Source organism: Gorilla gorilla, chromosome 1 (genome assembly GCF_029281585.2).
Source record: "Gorilla gorilla gorilla isolate KB3781 chromosome 1, NHGRI_mGorGor1-v2.1_pri, whole genome shotgun sequence".
In the NCBI taxonomy this organism is placed as follows: Eukaryota; Metazoa; Chordata; class Mammalia; order Primates; family Hominidae; genus Gorilla; species Gorilla gorilla.
Genome location: NC_073224.2, coordinates 153,428,836 through 153,447,452, shown reverse-complemented (window position 1 = coordinate 153,447,452; position 18,617 = coordinate 153,428,836). Strand labels below are relative to the sequence as shown.

At 39.8% G+C, this 18,617-nt stretch overlaps 1 protein-coding gene and 1 pseudogene across 1 annotated transcript in view; one reads left to right on the top strand and one right to left on the bottom strand.

Moving 5' to 3' along the window:
* Positions 1-2,076: 2,076 nt before the first annotated feature.
* The window catches only part of CLCA4 (chloride channel accessory 4), a 33,899-nt gene continuing 17,358 nt past the window's right edge, over positions 2,077-18,617 (top strand). The window contains exons 1-3 of the mRNA XM_055371663.2: positions 2,077-2,271; positions 14,955-15,095; positions 15,232-15,379. Of these exons, the coding sequence (XP_055227638.2) occupies positions 2,113-2,271; positions 14,955-15,095; positions 15,232-15,379 (448 nt within the window). The 5' untranslated portion in view covers positions 2,077-2,112. The remainder of the gene's footprint in view (positions 2,272-14,954; positions 15,096-15,231; positions 15,380-18,617) is intronic.
* Positions 7,622-8,343, bottom strand: LOC101151481 (cell division cycle-associated protein 4-like; annotated as a pseudogene).

The window sequence follows — 18,617 nt, the reverse complement described above, 5'->3', positions numbered from 1 at the left end:
CTAGGCAAAAAGAAAAAACCTGGAGGCATTACATTACCTGACTTCAGACTCTACTATAAGGCCATAGTTACCACCACAGCATGGTACTAGTGTAAAAGCAGGCATATAGACCAATGGAACAGAATATAGAACCTAGAAATAAACCAAAATACTTAAAGTCAACTGATCATCAACAAAGCAAACAAAAACAAAGTGGGGAAAGGATACCCTATTCAACAAATGGTGCTGGCATAATTGGCAAGCCACATGGTGAAGAATGAAACTGGGTTCTCATCTTTTACCTTATACAAAAATCAATTCAAGATAGATCAAAGACTTAAATCTAAAACCTGAAACCATAAAAATTCTAGAAGATAACTTCAGAAGAACCCTCCTAGACATTGGCTTAGGCAAAGACTTCATGACCAAAAACCCAAAAGCAAATGCAACAAATACAAAGATAAATTGTTGGGACTTAGTTAAACTAAAATCCTTCTGTGCAGCTAAAGAAATAATCAGCAGAGTAAACAGACAACCCACAGAATGGGAGAAAATCTTTGCAATCTATACAGCTGACGAAGGACTAATATCCAGAATATACAACAAACTCAAACAAATCAGCAAGGAAAAAACAAACAGTCCAATCAAAAAGTGGGCTAAGGAAATGAATAGACAATTCTCAAAAGAAGGTATACAAACAGCCAACAAACATATGAAAAAATGCTCAACATCACTAATGATCAGAAAAATGCAAATCAAAACTACAATGCAATTCCTCCCTACTCTTGCAAGAATGGCCATAATCAAAAAATCAAAAAATAATAGATGTTGGCATGGATGTGGTGAAAAGGGAACACTTTTACACTGCTGCTGGGAATGTAAACTAGTACAACCACTATGGAAAACAGTACGGAGATTCCTTAAAGAACTAAAAGTGGGCTGGGTGTGGTGGCTCACACCTGTAATCTCAGCACTTTGGGAGGCCAAGGTTGATGGATCACGAGGTCAGGAGTTCAAGAGCAGCCTGACCAACATGGTGAAACCCTATCTCTACTAAAAAACAAACAAACAAACAAACAAATATACAAAAATTAGCCGGGCATGGTGGCACACGCCTGTAATCCCAGCTACTGAGGAGGCTGAGGCAGAAGAATCCCCTGAACCCTGGAGGCGGAGGTTGCAGTGAGCCGAGATCGCGCCACTGCACTCCAGCCTGGACAACAGAGTGAGAGTCCATCTCAAAAAAAAAAAGAAAAAAAAAAGAACTAAAGGTGGAGCTACCATTTGATCCAGCAATCCTAGCAATACCACTCCTGGGTATCTATCCAGAGGAAAAGAAGTCATATATGAAAAAGATACTTGCACACACGTTTATAGCAGCACAATTTGCAATTGCAAAATATGAAACTAGCCCAAATGCTCATCAATCAACCAGTGGATAAAGAAAATGTGATATATAGATATATACACATATACCTACATACATACACACACACCATGGAATATTACTTAGCCATAAAAAGAAATGAAATAATGGCATTTGCAGCAGCCAATTTCAGAAATGGAAAACCAAACGTCATATGTTCTCACTCATGAGTGGGAGCTAAGCTATGAGGATGCAAAGGCATAAGAACGACACAATGGACTTTGGGGACTCGGGGGAAAGGATAGGAGGGGGAGGTGAGGGATAAAAGACTACACATCGGGTACAGTGTACACTGCTCGGGTGGTTAGGTGCACCAAAATCTCAGAAATTATAATTAAAGAACTTATTCATGTAACCAAACCCCACCTGTTACCCAAAAACCTATTGAAAAAAAAAATCCCTGTTGTCAAGGAGCCCTTAGAATATCAAGAATGACAACAATAAAGAAAACGTGTTCCAACAGGAAAATGTGCAATGCATTTTATAAAATGATCTGATTTATTCTGACTCTTAGTCACTTTTATGTAACATATAATTAAGCAATCAGGTGAATTAGTCATGTATTTTCTCATGTAATGTACCTTTATACAGTCAACATCCCATAACCAGCCAATACTGGTAAGTTTTAGGAACGTATATAAAGAGAAAGAAAAGAAAAGCCTCTTGAACAAACCAACATTTGAGCCAGGAATAACTAGAGAGGAACAATGGGGTTATTCAGAGGTTTTGTTTTCCTCTTAGTTCTGTGCCTGCTGCACCAGTCAAATACTTCCTTCATTAAGCTGAATAATAATGGCTTTGAAGATATTGTCATTGTTATAGATCCTAGTGTGCCAGAAGATGAAAAAATAATTGAACAAATAGAGGTAAGAACAAAATGGAATATCTTTCATTAATTTTTAGTTTTTTACTATTATTTTTAACTGACATATAATTGTACATATTTATGGCATACAAAGTAATATTTCTATACATGTATACAATTTGTAAAGATCAAATCAGGGTAATTAGCATATTCAGCAACTCAAACATTTATCTTTGCATTGTGTTGGGAACATTATAATTATTCTCTTCTAGCTACTTTGAAATACACAACAGATTATCAGTAACTTTAATTTTCCTATTGTACTATCAAATACTAGAACTTATTCTGTCTACATGACTGTGCTTTTGTACACATTGACAAACTTCTCTTCATTTCCTTTCTCTCCCCTATCCTTTGCAGCCTCTAATAAGTATCATTCTACTCTCTATCTCCATAAGATACCCTGGTTTAGTTCCTACATATGCATAAGAATATGTGGTATTTATCTCTCTGTGCCTGGCTTATTTCATTTAACATAATGTCCTCCATGCTCATCCATGCTGCCACAAATGAAGCAATTTCATTTTTTTCAGTGACTAAATAATATTCATTTGTGTTTATATACCACACTTTATCCATTCATCTCTTGATGGACACTTAGGTTGACTTCACATCTTGGCCATCATGAATAGTGCTACAATAAACATGGAAGTGCAGACTGATGTCTTTTCCCTTGGATATATACCCACTAGTGGAATTGCTGAATCATGTGGTCATTCTATTTTTAGATTTTTGAAGAACCTCCATACTGTTTTCCATAATGGCTGTATCAATTTACATTTCCACCAGTGGTATATAATAGGTCTCTTTCTCCACATCCTTGCCAGCACTTTTTTTGTCTTTTTGGTAATAACCATTCCAACTGGGCTGAGATGGTGTCTCATTCTGGTTTTGATTTGCATTTCCCTGATGATTAGTGATGTTGACCACTTTTTCATATACTTGTTGGACATTTGTTTGTCTTCTTTTGAGAAATGTCTATTCAGATCATTTGCCCATTTTAAAATATTATTATTATTATTACTTTGTCTTTGAGGTTTTTGAGTTTCTTGTATATTCTGGATAATAATCCATTGTTGGATGAATAGTTTGCAAATATTTTTCCCAAGAATTGGGATGTCAGCCAGGCACGGTGGCTCTCATGCCTGTAATCCGAACACTTTGGGAGGCCGAGGAGGGCAGATCATGAGGTCAGGATTTCGAGACCAGGCTGGCCAACATGTTGAAACTCCGTCTTTACTAAAAATACAAAAAATTAGCTGGGCGTGGTGGCACATGCCTGTAATCCCAGCTACTCAGGAGGCTGAGGCAGGAGAATTGCTTGAACCCAGGAGGCAGAGGTTGCAGTGAGCCGAGATCACGCCATTGCACTCCAGCCTGGGCAACAGAGCAAGACTCCCTCTCTGAAAAAAAAAGAAAAAAAAAAAGAATTGGGATGTCTTCTGTTTGAATTATGGAGAAGAAAACAAAGTTAATAGTTAATAATTATTATGGAAACTTCTGAGTCCTTCAGGAAGTTAAAAGCAGTGTGGTGCAGTGAGGACAATATGGTAATGGGCAGAGGGAGATGAAGGTTTTAGACAGGGTTCTACACTGTGTCACCACAAGACAGAAGACAAGGCACAGGGCTCCCTGACACTGAGTTTCTTGATCTGTAAGTTAGCAGTTGGACTCATTTGTTCTTTAAAGAATTCTTTATTGAATGTTTATGACATGCTAAAGAGCAGTAAAATTTTTTTAAAGCCTCTGGCACCATGCAGTGTATCTTCTTTTCAGAGATATAGTTAATAAGTAAATGCATCACAGGTCAGATGGTGGTAGTAGGTTGCTGTGGAGTAAAACAAATCAGGAAGGGGGATATGGAGTGTTAGGTGGGGCTGGATTGGGGGAGAATGTGGGTTGCTATTTCATGTACGGAAGTCAGGGAAGGCCTCACTGATAATGTGTCAGCACAGACCTGAGATGAGCGAGAGAAGAGCCCATTGAAAATTAGGGGAGAAAAACAGCATGGAGGTGAGAATTCGTTTGATGTAGCCAAGGAAACAGCTATGAATGAGCAGGAGGAAGCATAGGGTGAGCTGAAGTTAGAGAGGTGGCAGGGCCTAGACCACTGGAAAGACTTTGACTTTGACTCTGTGATGAAAATCCATAGGAGGATTCTGAGCAGAGAAGGGTGTGTTCTCATGCATGTTCAAGAATCACTCTGACTGCAATATTGAGGACTGTAAAGAATTTCCACTTGTCACCCATCCTCTATAAACTCTGTGGCAGCTTACTGGTGTAGAAGGACCCCAGGTAGGAAACTCTTGCAGGTGGGCAGTGACGGTGACTAGGAACAGGGAGGTTGTGGTAAAGATTGTTAAAGTGATATGGTGGTTAAGATGTATAGGGGATAGGTGAGGGTAGGAAGGAAATATAATAAGAGTCAAGGAAGAATTCAAGAGTTTTGCTTGAACACTTGGATTGAGAAGGGGAAGACTGTAAGTGGAGAAAATTTGGCATTTGGAAAATCAAGAGCTAGTTGGTTGGGGCTTTTGGAATTTATGTTACTTCTGAAAACATCCATGTAGATGGAGGCAGGAATCTGAATTCATGATGAAGAATGAAAATTTGGGTGTAGATAACTAGGCAAGTACAGATGGAGAAGAGAAAGTCTCCAGGACTAAACCAAGGACACTGATTTCTGTTTTTTTCAAATATAACATTCTATGTAATATAGAGTTTGGTGGTGTAGCCACGTAAATTATTTTTCCCTCTCCCTCATATCAACATATACTAATTCTTTATATTTAATTTCTCCACTACTGTGTTCTGCTGCTTATGGTTGGACCCTTCTGCATGTTTTAATTACCCAGCAGAAGGTGATAGGCATGAACTAAGTTGTAATCAAGTGATTTTGTGGCTGCCATTTGTCATTCACTCTCTATAAACTCTGTTACATCACAAAGATATTTGCTTATAGGTACCTTTTAAATTTCATGAGAAGATAAAAATTCATTTTACTAAAGATGTTTAAAGAGCAGTTAATGCAGCTAATTCTGAATGATAGGTTTTTAGTGTCCAGAAGACAGTAAATCAGTATCAAACTTTTCTTTACTCAGACATCAGTATTTGAAAGAATTACTTGGATGGGCAAAAATTTTGTAAACATGGTCCTCTATAAGTACAAGCAGAAATTCAATTGTTTACAGGCATGCCCAGATTTTACAATGTTTCCTGACATTTCTCCCAGCCCTTCACAAAATCTTCGCGTTTAATATCTTCAAGAAACCCTATGAAATACTATAATCCACATTTTACAGAAGAAAAAACTAGGGGTCCGAAAAAAAAATGATTTTTCTAAGATCATAGTAAGTATCACAGTCAGAGGTAAGAATCGCTTCAACCAAGGAGGCAGAGGTTGCAGTGAGCTGAGATCATGCCACTGCATTCCAGCCTGGGTGACAGAGCAAGACTCTGTCTTAAAAAAATAAAAATAAAAATAAAATTTAAAAAAAGTGCCTTTCATCCTTATATTTCCTCATGAGATAATAAGGTCTAGGGAGGGATTATTTCTTTCTTTTTTTTTTTTTTTTTTTGAGACAGAATCTCGATCTGTCCCCCAGGCTGGAGTGCAGTGGTGCGATCTTGGCTCACTGCAAGCTCCGCCTCCCACGTTCACGCCATTCTCCTGTCTCAGCCTCCCGAGTGGCTGGGATTACAGGCGCCTGCCACCCCGCCCCACTAATTTTTTGTATTTTTAGTAGAGACGGGGTTTCACCGTGTTAGCCAGGATGGTCTCAATCTCCTGACCTCGTGATCCGCCCGCCTCTGCCTCCCAAAGTGCTGGGATTACAGTCGTGAGCCACCGCACCCAGCCTCTTTTTTTAATGTTTAAGAAAATGCAGTTTTTATCCAAAATGAGTTTGTGTACCAAATATTAATAGTTTAGCTAATCATTGTTATATTCGTTCATTATGTTATTTTTATTTCAATTCTTGCTTTTAAAAAACCCAAAACTTTAAAAATCCTTATGCCTTGTCTATTTTCTTTACCTTTGTTTTGTTTTGTTTTGCTGGATAATTTTTTAATAAAGTGAGGTTTACATCACTGATATTTAAGAATGGCTGTATCCACAAAAGAAAACAAACCTTTTTGGCTAAGGGGTGAGGAAGTTAGAAAAAGCATGAGAAACAGGAAACACAAGAGGGGTGAGGCGGGGCAGGAGAGGAAGGTTGCAGGCACCTCCAGCTCACTCCCTGCGGCAGCACCTATGACCCTGCAGATCAAGGGGCCATGAATGACAGGGATTCGGATTTCTTTCATTCTAGACTTCAGCCTTAACCTTTTGTTCCAGCACCAATCTAACAGAGCAGCACAGGCATTTCTAATCCAGTAGCAGTGCTATTTCCTCAGCCAGGGCAGGTGCCTGGGCTGACGGGAGGCCTTCAGGAACACCGCCTGTCAGAAGGCACCACGGAGGGTCTCTGAGGTCCTGAAGACCAGCTGGTGCCCGTGATCTCCAAACAGACAAATATTTGACCTTTGCCTTCAATGACATTTACACATAAATAGACATAAATAAAATCCTCCATAATTTATGCTCAAGTCTAGGAAGATGTGGCTCCCACAGTAGATTTTCTAATGACAAAAAAAAGTGTAGTAGCTGTGTGCGGTTTTTGAGTTTCACCCAGGTCTCACGGTAGCACAGAACATAATGGAGAAGTATTGCACGCACATTTAAAGTAAAACATGATACACTCACACTGTTGACAAGGACCGTAGTGATGCCCACTGCAAAAAAAAAAATCCCTTATTTAAACCTGAAAAAAATGAAACACACCAACTACAATTGTTCAGGCTATAAAAGTTCTAATGTCGCAGCAAAGGATATTTATAGAAAAAATATACTTTTAAGAAAATAGCTGAAAAAATCTAAAGACATAAGGTATAAAAAGTTTAAAAATATGTATCTTAAGACAAAATATTGCCCAAAACACTTAAAACTGAATTGTAAAAAAATCACCTGTCTGAATGTAAAGGAGGTTGATGCAGCTGTGGTTCGCCGTCCTCTACAATGGGGGACACAAAGAGAGACGAAGGGCCCAGGGCTGTAAGGACGTCAGGACCGGTCCAGAGACGAGAAGTCTTCCAGGAGAACAGCCATCTCTGCCTGGCCCTCCACAGCGGGGAAAGTGAGTGGGACGGGCCTGGGGTTGCAGACCCTGCTGATGATGGTCTGTTCTGGGATTTCTCAGAATCAGCAGACAGGGCAGCAAGGCTGGGCCGCTGGCGGCAGGCGCACCCTCTACGGGAGCCAGTGCTCACGTGTCCACGCGTCAGACACAGCTGCGAGCGCTCAGGGCTCTGGTTCAGGTCTCCACCAGGATCTCCACCATGTGGTCCAGCTCGCCCAGATCGGACTTGCAGATGGAGCTGGGGCACGGGGTGACCGGAGCCAAGCCCTCGAGCCCTTCACAGGGGCCCGGCCCGGCATCCCCATCATGCCTGTCAGTACTGTGTCCAGGTTGTAGTAGGGGCTGTCCACGCCTGAAAACAGCTCTTCCACGTAGCGGGGGATTTTAGTCTCCAGCGTTTCATATATCTGATCGAGTGATTTGCGAAAGCTTCCTCTGTTTTCTTGAGGGCCATCCATCTCCCAGACGCTCCTCCCTCTGCGGGTGCCTCGGCGTCTGTGCTGAGGTGACCGGGCAAAGGTCAGAAACTGGGCCCTGTGCGTGGCCGTCTCCCAAGCCTGAGGCAGGACGTGCCCCCTCCTGCTCCCACGCCGCGCGTCACAGAATCTCCATGAAGACCAAGCGGTCCAGCGGCGCCCGCCCTGCAGCCTGGGGTGTGCGCCGTATCCCATCCTGCGTCATCTCCTCTTGGATCTGCCGGACCATGTGGCAATGAGGATTGAGCGGCACAGGTTGGGCTCCACAAGCATGTGGCAAAGCTGCAGCTTCACCAGGGACATGTCCAGGAGGGACTGCCGCTGCAAGCTGTACGAGGACACGGTCTCCAAGCCGGCCAGGGCTCCCTCCACGTCTTCCTGGTGGCCAACACGTTTCCCCTTCAGTCCTCGTGCAAACATTGTGTCTTTGAGAGAACGGTTATCTGGGTCCTGCCGGCTCGTGCATCCCACACGAAGGCCACAGAAGAGGCGAGGCAGCAGAGATCCTCTATTCTAGCAAGCTGTCGAAGCCTTTGTCACGACGATCCTGTCTGACCCGCGGGGCTGCCCGCTGGGTCCTCTGCTCAGCCGACGCCACCGCCGCTGCCGCCTGCTTCCCGCCGCTGAGGGAGGAGCGCCCGCCAGCGCGGGGCCTTTACCCTTTTAAAACAATCAACTCTGCTTAGGAAACTAGCCATAGTTTTACTTCCCATAAAAAGTTTATGTGTCGGCCCGGGCGTGGTGACTCACGTCTGTAATCCCAGCACTTTGGGAGGCTGAGGCGGGTGGATCACCTGAGGTCAGGAGTTCGAGACCAGCCTGGCCAACATTGCGAAACCCCCTCTCTGCTAAAAAATACAAAAATTAGCTGGGCCCAGTGGCAGGCGCCTGTAATTCCAGCTACTCGAGAGGTCGAGGCAGGAGAATCGCTTGAACCCGGGAGGCGGAGGTTGCAGTGAGCCGAGATTGAGCCATTGAACTCCAGCCTGGGAGACAGAGCAAGACTCTGTCCAAAAAAAAAAGTTTGTGTGTCAATGTATGACCCATAGTGTCTTCTTTTCTTTTATTTTTTAACTTTTATTTTGGGTTCAGGGGTACATGTGAAGGTTTGTTGCATAGGTAAACTCATGCCATGGGGATTTGTTGTACAGATTACTTCATCACCAGGTATTAAACCTAGTACCCAATATTATCTTTCTGTTCCTCTCCTTCCTCCCAACCTCCACCCCCACTCTCAAGTAGACCCCAGTGTCTCTTGTTCTCTTCTTTGTGTTCATGAGTTCTCATCATTTACCTCCCATTATAAGTGAGAACATGTAGTATTTGGGTTTCTATTCCTGTATTAGTTTGCTAAGGATAATAGCCTACAGCTCCACCCATGTTCCCGCAAAAGACATGATCTCATTCTTTTTTATGGCTGTGTAGTATTCCATGGTGTATATGTACCACAGTTTTTGTTTTTGTTTGTTTGTTTGTTTTGAGACAGAGTCTCCCTCTGTCACCATGCCCAGCTAATTTTTGTATTTTTAGTAGAGATGGGGTTTCACCATGTTGCACAGGCTGGTCTCGAACTCCTGACCCAAAGTGATCTGCCCACCTCGGCCTCCCAAGGTGCTGGGATTACAGGTGTGAGCCACCATGCCCGGGCCTGTACCACAATTTTTAATCCAATCTGTTATCGATGGGCATTTAGGTTGATTCCATGTCTTTGCTATTGTGAACAGTGCTGCTACAAACATTCAAGTGCATGTGTGTCTTTCTGGTAGAATGATTTATATTCCTCTGAGTGTATATCCAGTAATGGGGTTGCTGGGTTAAATGGTAGTTCTGCTTTCAGCTCTTTGAGGAATCACCATATTGCTTTCCACAGTGGTTGAACTAGTTTACACTCCCATCAACAACGTATAAGTGTTCCCTTTTCTCCTCAACCTCGCAAGCATCTGTTTTTTGTTTTTTGTTTTTTTTTTTTACTTTTTAATAATAGCCATTCTAACTGGTATGAGATGATATCTCATGGTGGGTTTTTTTGTGTGTGTGTTTCTTTAATGATCAGTGATACTGAGCTTTTTTTCACTTGCTTGTTGGCCACATGTCTATCTTTTTTTGAAATGCATCTGTTCATCTCCTTTGCCCACTTTTTAATGCAGTTGTTTGTTTTTCTCTTGTAAATTTGTTTACATTCCTTTTAAATGCTGGATATTAGATCTGTGTTGGACGTATAATTTGCAAATATTTTCTTCTATTCTGTAGGTTGTCTGTTTACTCTGTTGATAGTTTCTTTTGCTGTGCACAAGCTCTTAAGTTTAATTAGATTCCACTTGTCAATTTTTGCTTTTGTTGCAATTGTTTTAGGCATCTTTGTTATAAAATCTTTGCCTATGTCCAGGATGTATTGCCTAGGCTGTCTTCTAGGGTTTTTATAGTTTTCAGTTTTACATTTAAGTCTTTAATCTTAATCTTGAGTTGATTTTTATACATGGTGTAAGGAAGGGATCCAGCTTCAATCTTCTGCATATGGCTAGCCAGTTATCCCAGCACCATTGATTTAATAGGGAATCTTTTCCCCATTGCTTGTTTTTGTCAGCTTTGTTGAAGATTAGATGGTGGTGGATGTGCAGCCTTATTTCTGGGCTCTCTGTTGTGTTCTGTTGGTCTAGGCCTGTTTTTATACCAGTACCATTCTCTTTTCTCTTTGGGTTAGTGCATCCCTGTAGTGTAGTTTGAAATCAGGTAACATGATGCCTCCATTTTGTTCTTTTTGCTTAAGATTGCCTTGGCTGTTTAGGCTCTTTTTTATTCCATATGAATTTTAAAATAGTTTTTTTCTAGTGCTGTGAAAAATGTTGTTGCTAGTTTGATAGGAATAGCAATGAATCTATAAATTGCTCTGGGCAATATAACCATTTTAGTGATATTGATTCTTCCTATCGATGAGCATGGGATGTTTTCCATTAGTTTGTGTCTTCTCTGACACAATTTCTTTGAGCAGTGTTTTGTAATTCTCATTGTAGGAATGTTTCACCTCCCTGGTTAGCTGTATTTCTAGGTATTTTATTCTTTTTGTGGCAATTTTGAATGGTATTGCCTATTAGATTCAGCTCTGGACTTAGCTGTCATTGGTGTATAGGAAGGCTAGTGATTTTTGTACATTGATTTTGTACCCTGAAACTTTGCTGAAGCTATTCATCAGCTGAGGGAGCTTTTGGGCTGAGACTATGGGGTTTTCTAGATATAGAATTATGTCATAATCAAAGAGGGATAGTTTGACTCCCTCTCTTCCTATTTGGATGCCCTTTATTTATTTCTCTTGCCTGATTGCTCTGGCCAGGGCTTCCAATATTAAGTTGAATAGGAGTGGTGAGAGACAGCATCCTTGTCTTGTGCCAGTTTTCAAAGAGAGTGCTTCCAGCTTTTGCCCATTCAGTATAATGTTGGCTATGGGTTTGTCATAGATGGCTCTCATTATTTTGAGGTATTTTCCTTCAATACCTACTTTATTGTGGTGTTGAATTATATTGAAAACCTTTTCTCCATCTCCTGAGATAATCATGTGGTTTTTGTCTTTAGTCCTGTTTATGCGATGAATCACTTTTATTGATTTGTGTATGTTGAATCAATCTTGCGTCCTGGAGATGATGCTTACTTGATCACGGTGGATTTGCTTTTTGGTGAGCTGCTGAATTCGGTTTGCCAGTATTTTGTTGAGAATTTTTGCATCAATGTTCATAAAGGATATTGGCCTGAAGTTTTCCTTTTTTGTTGGGTCTCTGTCAGGTTTTCATATCAGGTTGATACTGGCCTCATAGAGTGAGTTGGAGAGGATCCCTCCTCCTCAAATTTTTGGAATAGTTTCAGTAGGAATGGTACAAGCTCTTCTTTGTACATCTGGTAGAATTTGGCTGTGAATCCATAAGATCCTGGGCTTTGTTTGTTTGTTTGTTGTTTGTAGGCTCTTTATTACTAATTCAGTTTAGGAACTTGTTATTGGTCTGTTCAGGGAATCAATTTCTTCCTGGTTCAGTCTTGGGAGATGTATGGGTCCAGGAATTTATCCATCTCTTCTAGGTTTTCTAGTTTGTGTCTTTAGAGGTGTTCATAGTAGTTTCTGATGGTTATTTTTATTTCTGAGGGGTCAGCATTAACATTCCCTTCATTATTTCCAATCCTGTTTATTTGGACTTTCTCTCTTTTCTTATTTATTAGTCTAGCTGGTAGCTAGTGGCATATATAGCTTATAAATTTTTTCAAAAATTAGATCCTGGATTTGTTGATCTTTTGAGTGGTTTTTTGTGTCTCAATTTCCTTCAGTTCAGCTCTGATTTTGATTATTTCTGGTCTTCTGCTAGCTTTGGGGTTGATTTGTTCTTGCTCCTCTAATTCCTTCAGTTGTAATGTTAGGTTGTTAATTTCAGATCTTTCTAACTTTTTGATGTGGGTATTTAATGCTATAAATTTCCCTCTTAAAACTGTCTTAGCTGTGTCCCAGGGATTCTGGTATGTTGTATATTTGTTCTTATTAGTTTCGAAGAACATCTTGATTTCTGCTTTAATTTTATTATTTACCAAAACAAAAGTCAATCGGGAGCATGTTGTTTAATTTCCATGTAATTGCATGGTTTTTAGTGATGTTCTTACTCTTGAATTCTATTTTTATTGTGCTGTGGTTTGTGAATGTGTTTAGTATGATTTCGGTTCTTTTGCATTTGCTGAGAATTGTTCTATGTCCAATTATGTGGTTGAGTTTAGAGTATGTGCCATGTGGTGATGAGAAGAATGTATATTCTGTTGTTATGGGGTGGAGAGTTCTGTATAGGTCTATTGGATCCATTTGGTCCAATGTTGAGTTCAGGTCCTGAATATCTTTGTTAATTTTCTGCCTCAATGAAGTTTCCCACTATTATTGAGTGGGAGTCTATGTCTCTTTTTATGTCTCTAAGAACTTGCTTTATGAATTTGGGTGCTCCTTTGTTGGGCATATATATATTTAGAATAGTTAGAGCTTCTTGTTAAAATGAACCCTTTACCATTATGTAATGCCCTTCTTTGTCTTTTTTTTTTTTTATCTTTGTTGGTTTGAAGTCTGTTTTATCTGAAATTAGGATTACAACCCCTGCTTTTTTCTGCTTTGCATTTGCTTGGTAGGTTTTCTCCATCTTTTTATTTTGAGCCTATGGGTGTCATTATGCCTTTATAAGATGATTCTCTTGAAGATAACATACCATTGGGTCTTGCTTTTTTATTGTGCTTGCCACTCTGTGCCTTTTAATGGGGTATTTGGCCCATTTACATTGAAAGTTAATATAGATATGTGTGGATTTGATCTTGTCATTGTTTTGTTGGCTAGATATTATGTTGACTTGTTTGAGTGACACTGGTCTGTGTGTCTGGCTTTATAGTGACACTGGTCTGTGTGTCTAAGTCTGTTTTTGTATTAGCTGGTAGCAGTCTTTCTATATTTAGTGCTTCTTTCAAGATCTCTTGTCAGGCAGGTCTGGTGGTAATGAATTTCCTTTGACAAGGAAACTTAGTTTGGCTGGATATGAAATACTTGGTTGAAGATTATTGTATTTAAGAATACTGAATAAAGGCCCCAGTATTAGTCCATTCTTATGCTGTTAATAAAGACATGCCTGAGACTGGATAATTTATAAAGGAAAAGATTTCATTAACTCACAGTTCAGCATGGCAGGGAGGCCTCAGGAAACTTACAATCATGGCAGAAGAGGAAGCAAACATGCCCTTCTTCACATGGCAGCAGGAAGGAGAAGTATGAGAGCCGAGCTAAGGGGGAAGCCCCTTATGAAACCATCAGATTGCATGAGAACTTACATCATGAGAACAGGATGGGGAAAACCACCCCCATGATTCAATTATCTCCACCTGGTCTCTTCCACAACACGTGGGGATTATGGGAACTACAATTCAAGATGAGATTTGGATGGGGACACAGCGAAACCATATCAGCTTCCAATCTCTTCTGGCTTGTAAGGTTTCAGCTGAGAGGTCCACTGTTAGCCTGATGGGGTTCCCTTTGTAGGTGATCTGCCCTTTCCTCTCTAGCTGCCTTTAACACTCTTTTTTTTTTTTTTTTCATTTCAACCTTGGGAAATCTGATGATTGTGTCTTGGGGATGATCTTTTTGTGTAAAGTCTTGCAGGAGTTCTCTGTATTTCCTAAATTTGACTGTTGGCCTTCTAGCAGGTTTGGGGAAGTTTTCATGGATGATATGCTGAAATATGTTTTCCAAGTAGTTTGCTTTCTTCTGGGAGGAACTATTTTTCTTATTTGTCCCTGTATGTGAGTTTATAGTTCTGAATATAAGGTGATATTATTTTCATATAGGTGGTACAGCAACAGTTCTGTAATCAAAGTTTTGTCTCTACTATGGGTTTTTTTTTCATCACACCTCCCACCCACACAGTCTCCCAACCTAGCTGCTTCTCCTAAGGTTGGGATGAGAAACCTCTTCAATGACCCATTTCTATAGAGTGTCCTCCTCAGTTTGCATCAACTAAGCCTGTTTTCTACTAAGATTTCTTATAAATAGTAATGATATCAAACAGTTTTAAGATTGCCTGTTTGTAGAGGACTTTATATCTGATTCCATCTCTATGCCAACCATACTGATAGATAGTAATAGTCCATTGAAGGATGAGGAAACTGAGATTCGGAGCATTGCATAAATCAACCAAGATCTGTCATCCAGAAGATACTAACATTAGTATTAGAATCACGTAAATGACTCCAAAGTCATGTACATATTCCTATTAATCAATTCCTCTTAATGCCAAATACAAGCATTTGCCTTTTAAGGCAGGATTATAGAAGACTGAGGAGGCTTTCAACGTGCAGGATTAAGTGATGGTTTGGGGTTGACAGGTGGCAGAGTTAGAATAATGAGGCAGAGACCCTACTCATCAGTCTGTTGCTTTTCTGTCCACTCTTAAGTTGGGAAATGCCTGTCACAAAACCCTGCTAATTTAGTTCACTCTAACTTCACCATCCTCACATAATTTTTCCTTTAATGACAGGATATGGTGACTACAGCTTCTACGTACCTGTTTGAAGCCACAGAAAAAAGATTTTTTTTCAAAAATGTATCTATATTAATTCCTGAGAATTGGAAGGAAAATCCTCAGTACAAAAGGCCAAAACATGAAAACTATAAACATGTAAGTGTCGAAATATTCTCTTAAAAAATTATATTTTCTGATATTACCCATTTTTGCCACAAATTATTTGAGTCTTTCTAACTGAATATTATCTTTTTTATTTTTGATGTTTGACAATCTTTTTCAACATTCTCAGGCTGATGTTATAGTTGCACCACCTACGCTCCCAGGTAGAGATGAACCATACACCAAGCAGTTCACAGAATGTGGAGAGAAAGGCGAATACATTCACTTCACCCCTGACCTTCTACTTGGAAAAAAACAAAATGAATATGGACCACCAGGTAGAAATTTTGGTTAAAAAATAAGTTTGCAGTGATTTCAGCATACAACTTTTTATGCAGGTTAAGTGTGCAGGCCATGGGGCCAAAGTCCCTAGAATCAAATCCTGGCTCCCCTACTTACTAGCTGTATGTGACCTTAAACAAGTGACCTACTGTCTCTGTGGTTATTCCCTACAAAATGGCAAAGAGAGGAGTTTCTACCTTGTAAAATATTTGTTCTACATTAAACTAGAGAATCCAGATAAATATACTCAGTACAGTGTCTACAAAAATATAAACAGAGAAAAGCAATACTAAATGTTTTTCTTAAGGCATGCTTTTTAGATTTTAATTTTTCCACTTCTCCATAGCTGGATATTAACAAATCACCAGTAAGCTACAAGAAAGCCAGATGTATAGTAAGCTGGAAAGAGTCATGTTGCCAGTTACTGGTCAAGAGAAAACACTCCTAGGCAATCAGTTGCTGATAATATCAATCTATTTCACTGAAACAGATGACATTGTCAGTAATTGATCATTTTGACCTATAAAAATGGCAATGTCATCTAGTTCAATATAAATGCTAAAATAATTTGTCAAAACAACAAAAGTGCACTTTACAGACAAAAATGCAAGTCATTGTTAAAGGAGGGCTCTACACATGTGTTGCTATTAAATGGGAACCTTCCTGAATCTGCATACCCCAGAATCACCCTCTTCTATTCCTGTTCATTGAACACTCGTTAAGTCTCTTGTCTCTGCCAAACATTCAGCTAGATCTGGTCCTATTCATTACCTGGACCAGTTCCCCTCTCCAGTCTTGAAAGTTCCATCATCTCCTCATGTCCCAATCTTACCTCTTCCCTGTAATTATCCTGACCACGTTTGTTTTCCTTGGCACCTCTAATCCTTTGTGCCCTTTTAGTTATACTTTCTTTTCACCTGGCATGTCCAGCAAAGTCAGTCATTTCAACTACAAGTATAAATAGCTCAATTCTCTCACCACTCTTATCCTTATGTTTCATTCAATTTACTAAATCTTCTGAATTTTCCATCTTCTTTATTCTTGGCTCCTGTTATGTTTTGAAGAATGTTGAAGAAAATTATAAAACTAAGTGACATGATTATAACAACACACTTTCCAAGCTCAGTGAAGCACTCAAAGCTACTCAACAATATTTTTACTCAGCTCTTCTCAACTCTCTTTCTCAATTCCTATAGCAGCTGTTCTAAAATGTCTACGATTTTTCTCAAGATCTCCAGGCACTCTTCTCAATCCCATCAATTAATGTCCTGATTGATAAAACAGAGGTCTCTACATTCTTCCTCTCTATTTCCAAACTTATTACCACCTACACCTTCTCTACCTGCACCTTTCTTAGAACAGAAAGGCATCTCCAATTTGTAAGCTCAATGTCCCCATATCAGTTATTGATTTTTCCCGTATCCCACACCTCAACCCTATTCTATTACTGACAGGTCACCCCTTCTTCTTAGACAGATCTTTCTTCCTTTTCACAAATGCATAATGTGATGTATGCATTTGTGTAAAAAACTCACATTCCTCAAGGTCCTAAGAAACAGTAAGGTTTTTGGATAAATAAGATTAGTAAGAATCTTATACAATTTTGTAATAATCATGATAACACCACCAACAATCACAATAGATCATTTAGATCACCTAGGCAAGCAATGCAGTATGGCCAGAGGCTGCCATAGCACATATTAAAAGTACACACACACACACGACACACACACACACGGTGCGAGGAGGGGGAGAGAGAAATGTTACTAGAAATAGGAACAGAGATAGCTGGAAATGAGACAATGATGTAGACAGGAATGGAATTCTAAGTCAAAAGGGCTGCTTTTAAGGTGGGCATGGGAGGCAGGGAAACCTGAGAACGAATCAAGTCTGAGTAGACTCTTAAATTTTTCTTAACACGCACCAAATTCCTACTGCAGGGCTTTTTCCTTTCCTACTGAACATACTAATCCTGCTCCCACAAACCTGGTTCCATTTGCTTAGGAAACCTGAAACCAGTGTTTTTAAAGTGCATTATGTAGAAGAGTAACTTAGGGACCTTGTTAATATGCAGCTTCTGACTCTGTAAGCAAAGGGTGGCCTGAAGATTCTGCATTTGTAACTAGCTCCCAGGTGATGCTGATGGATGTTGTCCAGGACCACAGTTTGAATAGCAAAGACTTAAAAAAGAAACATGACGGCTGGGCAAGGTGGCTGATGCCTGTAATCCCAGCACTTTGGGACGCTGAGGCGGGCAGATCACGAGGTCAGGAGTTCGACACTAGCCTGGCCAACGTGGTGAAACCCCATCTCTACTAAAAATACAAAAAGTTAGCCGAGCATAGTGGCAGGTGCCTGTAATCTCAGCTACTCGGGAGGCCGAGGCAAGAGAATCGCTTGAACCCAGGATGCGGAGGTTGCAGTGAGCTGAGATCGCGCCATTGCACTCCAGCCCAGGCGACAGTGCGAGACTCCATCTTAAAAAAAAAAAAAAGAAGAAGAAAGAAAAAGAAAAGAAACATGACTTCTTCATACTGTGGTGTATTTTCCTCCCATTTTCAGATTCATATGAGGTCGTTTGAGCTACAGAAACACACATTGTAGCAGAAGAGACTTTATTTCCAATCTTTCCTTCTCCATCTGTTTCCTCTGAAGTTTTTCCCAACATTGCTAAAATGAAAGTTCTACTTTCCTTCTTTCAGCATCTCAAGCTGTGGATTTACTTTTATTCCTCCATTTATTGTGAAATTCTTATTAAAAAATTTTTTTATTTGAACTCCCTCTCTCAAAACTTCCCCAAGTGAAGGACTAAATCTCACACATCTTTATATTTTTTATTACCTAGTATTGCATTGAATATATATATATATAATTAAAAATTGTTTCATATAATTAATGCTTATGTGTCTTAAGTACCATAAATGAATTCCTTCATTTTAACATCCCCATGGTTATAATTTGGAGAACCATAAACCATTGTACTAAGACTTTTTACCACCAAGAACCAAAACACAAATCCCAGTCCACTCGGCCCATAGCATATCCTCCCTTATTGTTTCATTGATTTAACATGTTGTGGAATAAGAAGATAATATATTACATAATATAGCATAATATAATGTAATTTAATGCAATAGGCTTTTTTATACACTGAAATATAAATGTTGATAGTTGTTGAAAACCGAAATCTAAATATATTTTATAATTGAAAGAGAAGCTTCTTAAAATATGATA